At 49.5% G+C, this 6,000-nt stretch overlaps 2 protein-coding genes across 2 annotated transcripts in view; one reads left to right on the top strand and one right to left on the bottom strand.

Moving 5' to 3' along the window:
• LOC116828393 (uncharacterized) overlaps positions 1-6,000 on the bottom strand; it is a 666,188-nt gene that overhangs the window by 341,113 nt on the left and 319,075 nt on the right. The window lies entirely within an intron of this gene.
• Positions 1,504-1,985, top strand: LOC116828394 (histone H2A-like). The gene has a single exon (XM_032786575.2). The coding sequence runs from the start codon at positions 1,504-1,506 to the stop codon at positions 1,930-1,932; it is 429 nt and encodes a 142-aa protein (XP_032642466.1). The 3' UTR covers positions 1,933-1,985.

The raw sequence follows: 6,000 nt of genomic DNA, 5'->3' as shown, positions 1-6,000 counted from the left end.
TCCATCCTCAGTGTTTAGCAGTCCCACTTCTTTCTTTGTTTTCTTCTTATTTATATGGCTATAGAACCTTTTACTATTGGTTTTAATTCCCTTTGCAAGGTCCAACTCTACATGGCTTTTGGCCTTTCTCACTTTATCCCTATGTGTTCTGACCTCGATAAGATAGCTTTCCTTGCTAATCCTGCCCATCTTCCACTCCCTGTAGGCTTTTATATAGAGGGAACATGATATTTTCTGTTTTATCATCTCTCCCTTTCTTAATGATTCCCAACATTCTGTTTGCTTTTTTGACTGCTGCTGCGCATTGAGTGGATGTTTTCAGAGAACTGTCCACTGACTCCAAGATCTCCTTCTTGAGTGGTAACAGCTAATTTAGACCCCATACTTGTTTATGTATAGTTGGGATTATGTTTTCCAATGTACATTACTTTGCATTTATCAACATTGAATTTAATCTGCCATTTTTATTGCCCAGTCACCCAGTTTTGACAGATCCCTCTGCAGCTCTTCGCAGTCTGCCTGAGTCTTAACAATCTTGAGTATCTTTGTACTCCACTTCTTCCTGCCCCTTCTCAGCCCCTCCTCCAAGGCCTGGCCCTTGCTCTGCCTCTTCTCACTCCTGGTCCTACCCTTCCCCGAGGCCTCCTACATGCCGCTCACTACTCTCCGCCCTCCCCCGAGCATCTCCCTCCAGACATCAGCCTCACTGAACAGCTGTGGCTTGTGGGTGCAGAACACCCCCTATTTTTTTTCCATAGGTGCTTGAGCCCCGGAGCACCCACGGAGTCGGCACCGACGCTTCATGGGCCAGCACTGAGGCATCTTGGCATGGGGAAATATAGGCTGTTGTGCCCCTCCAGCTTTGTACCTTTTCATTGAGGATCCAGAGCTGTCAATCTGGCACGTTGCATCTGGTATAAAGGTGTTTCTGGGGCTTGTTTCTGAAGGTTGGGAGGAGGGCACCTTATATCCACACAGGGAGGATGGGTAAGGTCCTTTGGGAGTGTTTACAACTCGATCTTTTCCATCGCCAGCTTGTGTAGCTCAATGAGTGCCCATCAGCTAGGATTGCGCAGGGAAGAACCCCTGCTGGTTCATGTCTGAGAAGGAAGTGTTTGTCAGTGGAAGACAACATCTTCCCACCCCTCTGCACATGATGTGTCTAAACAGGATGAGTTAAAGGAATTATCCTGTAAATTAAGATCATATTACACAAGAGCTTTTCTAAAAAGACCTACGTTCGTCTCCACCTCTCCCTTGAAGCTGCAAAGGTCAACAGGCTGTTAATGAAAATGACATCATAAAGAAAGGAAATATCCCCATTGGCTAATAAAGGATCTTGCTTCCCATTGGTTCATACCTGACGAATCAAAATGTAAGGTTGCCATTCTTCCTCCCTCCCTTCTCTCCACCACCATAGTGTTGAATCCTCAATCTGAGCCCGTTTCGCTCATCTTGCTGTTTACTGCAGGGAAAGCCACTGAGCCACAGGAATTTGCAACCATGTCTGGGCCGGGGAAGACCAGGGAGGCACCTCAGGCAAATTCCAAGTCCCAGTTTTCTTGGGAGAAGTTGCAGTTCCCTGTGGACCATATAGAGAAGATGCTGCGTCAAGGACACTGCATCAAGCGGATCAAAGGTGGAGCACTGGTTTACCTGGCTGCTGTGATTGAGTACCTGACTACTGAGCTCTTGGCACTGGCTGGGAACGCCACCCAGGATGACCCGAGGAGATGTATCATGCCGCGGCATCTGTGGCTTGCCATCCGCCGTAACAAGGACCTCCACAAGCTGCTGCTGGGTGGTGATTCTGTCTTCCAAGAGGGGATCCTACCCAACAGCCAGGCCATGCTGCTGAAGGCCAAGAATCGCAAATCCTCCAGGAGCAAGAGTCTTCACCTGCCGGGGGATAACACCCTCCAGGAGAAATAGGAGTGACTTTGACCCTTCCCTTTCACAGCCACCCACGTGCTCTATTAAAAGATACAAACCCAGCGCTGCTTTTCATTGCCAGGGATGGAATCATAAAAGTGTATACAGAGAAGAGAAAGGGGGTGCTACATGGGATGTATCTGAGCCTGGGAGGTGTGATGTCCTCAGTTCTAATCCCAGCTTTGCAGTCAGGCCTTGGGCAAGTCCCCTAATCTCTGTGTCTCTCAGCTTCCCTATCTGTAAAAGGGGGAAATCAGTTTTTACCTACGGTGGACTAGTCAATATCTCCACAGCACTTTGCACATGAAGGCCCAGACCCTGTCTCGTTGAAGCCAATGGGAGTTTTACCATTGGCTTCAACAGACCAGAATTTGAACCATAAAGTCTTAGGTGCTGTATGGAGACATGGCTTAAAGAACCACGGCTGTTGGCAGCGTATTTTGCTCTCTGTCTTTTGTGATAGGCTGGAAGCCTGATCATTCCTCCCATGAGAGCAGCTGTATTTGCACTAAGGTGCTGGAAAGTAAAAGGCAGGAAAACAAACTTATCCTGGGGCATGAAAGGCCTGGCAGGGGAGGAGAGATGAAACAATGTTAGATTTGTTGTTTGAAACCCAACTGAAAATGTCGTATTAATCACGTAGGGCCAGATCCCCGGCTGCTGTTGATCAGCATAGCTCCAAGTCTTCAATGGATGAGCTCTGCTGATTGACACCGGCTGAGATTCCAGCTCTTAGTACTTTTCATGCTGCTGTGTTAGTCAGTTAGTCTGCCAGGCCTCCACCCTTGATCTAACAGGCCTCTGCTACTTTCAAAATTTTCCTCAGAGCTTCACTTCCTCCACAAAGGCTGTCTGTCCCAAATCTTCCCTGGTGGAGCCAATGGCATCAGCCCAGGCATGTTCTTTGGACCCCTAACCCTAGTCTTCCTGCAGGGGCACCACTTTGGGGGGGCTCCTCTCCCCCTAAGTTTTGAACCAGAGGTCTGCTCACAGCACATGCCCCAGCCCCCAGAGAGAGCTTGAGTGTGGACTTTGATGAGTTCTCTGCTGCTAACAACTTCTGCCCTTGGGGCAGGCAGTCTGTTTATAAACAGAGGCAGGGTGACTGAGATAACAAAAGGCTTCTCATTACAGTAAATTAAAGATCCTTTGATGATCCAGTTAAAAGATAGGAAGCAAAAGGTAGGAATAAATGGTCAGTATTTCATAGTGGATTGAGGTAAATGGTGTCCCCCCCCAGGGTCTGTATTGGGCCCAGGGCTGTTCAACGTGTTCACAACTGAGCTGGAAAAAGGGGATAACAGTGAGGTGGCAAAATTTGCAGATGATACAAAATTATTCAAGATAGTTAAATCCAAAGCTGACTGAGAAGAGTTACCAGGGACCTCTCAAAACTGGGTGACTGGGCAACAAAATGGCAGATGAAATTCAGTGTTGATAAATGCAAAGTAATGCACTTTGGAAAAGATAATCCCAACTATACATACAAAATAATGGGGGGCTAGATTAGCTGTTACCTGTCAAGAAAGAGCTCTTGGAGTCATTGTGGCTAGTTCTCTGAGAACATCGACTCAATGTGCAGTGCAATCAAAAAAGCGAACAGAATGTTAGGAATCATTAGGAAAGGGATAATAAGGGATAGATAATAAGACAGAAAATATCATGGTGCCCTATATAAATCCATAGTGCACCCACATCTTAAATACTGTGTGCAGATGTGATCACCCCATCTCAGAAAAGATACAGACACTCCCCGGGTTACGCAAACCCGATTTACAGAAATCTGGATTTACAGAAAAAGTTTTGTACGCTTTTTTTTTCGTAATTGTCGGAGATACGTTCCCTACTTACGTAAAATGTAAGTCAGGGAGCTTCTGTAGATTGGATTTGGAAAAGGTTCAGAAAAGGGTAACAAAAATAATGATGGGTATGGAACGGGTGCTGTCTGAGGAGAGATTAATAAGACTGGGACTTTTCAGCTTGGAAAAGAGATGAGTAAAGGAGGATATGACTGAGTCTATAAAATCATGGCTGGTGTGGAGAAAGTAAATAAGGAGTGTTATTTACTCATCTTCGTAACACAAGAACTAGGGGTCACCAAATGAAATTAACAGGCAGCAGATTTAAAACAAACAAAAGAAAATATATCTTCACAGTCCAATCTATAGAACTCTTTGTCAGAGGATGTTGTGAAGGCCAAAACTATAACAGGATTCAAAAAAGAACTAGACAAGTTCATGGAGGACAAGTCCATCAATGGCTATTAGCCAGACTGGGCAGGGAAGGTGTCCCTAGCCTCTGTTTGCCAGAAGCTGGGACTGGACAACAGGGGATGGATCACTTGATGATTCCCTGTTCTGTTCATTCCCTCTGGGGCGCCAGGCACTGGCCACTGTCAGAAGACAGGATACTGGGCTAGATGAACCACTGGTCTTAGCCAGTATGGCCGTTCTGCTGTTCTTATATAGAACCCAGATGTACCTGCCCCTGCTGTAAACCACTAGACCCCACTCCCTCCCAGAGCTGGGCTAGGACATGCGTTGTGAGCAGAGCCCTGGTTCGAAGCTTGATGGAAGGGCAGGAGCCCCCCGTGCCTTTCCCTAAATGGTGCCCCTGCACTAGACCCCACTCCCGTCCCAGAGCTGGGCTAGAACCCAGGAGTCCTGACGGGGTCTCTCTCTCTCTGCAGCGTTAGTAACAAAGTAAGAATAGACATTACAATTTTAAACCTAATTGGTGTCCCTTCAGTGACTGCCACAAGATGTCAGAACATGTTATATTCGAGCTGCGTGGGGCTAATAGTTATTTAAATGTTCTTTCTTTTATATAGGAATTAGATACAGGGCTCCTGTCAGTTAATTGTTACGTTATCTGCTAGAAAACTAGAGTTTTCAGGTGCCTACAGACCACATACAAAGTAGAGTTTTCAGGTGCCTACTGCTACATAGCCCCTGGAAACACAGTTAAAGTTCCCCACCCCCACCCTTCACCGAAATCTAAAATGGTGCCCCTGATTTTCCTCCTCCTCTCCCCTGAATTCACCAGAGGAAGCTTGGATTTCCCAGCCGGGAGGTGGCAAAGCAGCCGGCGTAATGGACACGCCAGGCTGAGCCAGGTCCTTCTCTCTCCTGGCCTAAGGGCCGTGGCAGAGGTGGTGCCAGGATCTCAGGGGTGAGTGGAGAAGAGAAGCAGCGGGGCAGGAGGGATCTGGGGCTGGAGGCAGCAGGTTGTCTGTACGGGGGAGCAATGGGCAGAGGAGACCCTGCAGCTCTGCCCTCAGTGCACAGAGCCCCATTAGTAAGAGGATGCCAGCCTCCTTCATCAGCCCAGCCCCATTAACTGTCACCTGCCTGCCTGGTGGTTGCTGGTTCTCCCTCTCCTCAGCTGGCTGGGGAGCACTGCTCCGACCAGCACCCGGCCCAGGGAGGGTGTGAAAAGAAGAAGCACAAATAAAAGGCACCCGCAGCACTTCGGCCTGAGACAGGCCTTGGCTGCCAGCAGCACCTCCAGCTGGGATCATGGGGTAAGCTGGCCCTGCTGGGGACGGGCCTCTGAGCGCTCGTGTGCAGTCAGAGGAGACGGAGGGGATGGAATAGCCTGCACCAGGTGCGGGACAGGGGACCAAGGGGTGCTCCGCTCCGCTCCCCCGTCCCTCAGTGCATTGCCAGTGCAGCAGAGCACCGCTGCCACCCGTGTTCCCCACTCCTCGGCCTGTGGGACCCCACTTTTAGGGGCAAAGTGCAGGGGCCTCACTCCAGGAAGGGGCCATGGCAGCAATAGTGCCCGGCTCTGCAGGACCAAGCACAGGAGAGGCTGGCAGAGGGGCTTTCCCAGACACACCAGCCCTTGAGGAAGCTGCTGGCATGCAGGCTTTTCTGGGAGCTGAGATTCCTCCGCCTGCTGTCTCACTGGACTGTATGCAAAGGGAGAGGCCTGGCTGGGCACAGGCTGGCTGGCCCTTTAGGGAGAGTCGGGTCCAGGCCCACCTGTGACAGATCACCTCCCCCGGCTGATCCTGATTGGCTAGTGTAGCGGGGGGGGGGTCATCCCATCCAGACCTGAAGGGGT

This window comes from Chelonoidis abingdonii, chromosome 2 (genome assembly GCF_003597395.2).
Source record: "Chelonoidis abingdonii isolate Lonesome George chromosome 2, CheloAbing_2.0, whole genome shotgun sequence".
NCBI classification, from domain to species: Eukaryota; Metazoa; Chordata; order Testudines; family Testudinidae; genus Chelonoidis; species Chelonoidis abingdonii.
Note: the sequence above shows the minus strand (reverse complement) of the source record. Positions and strands in the feature narration are given on the sequence as shown.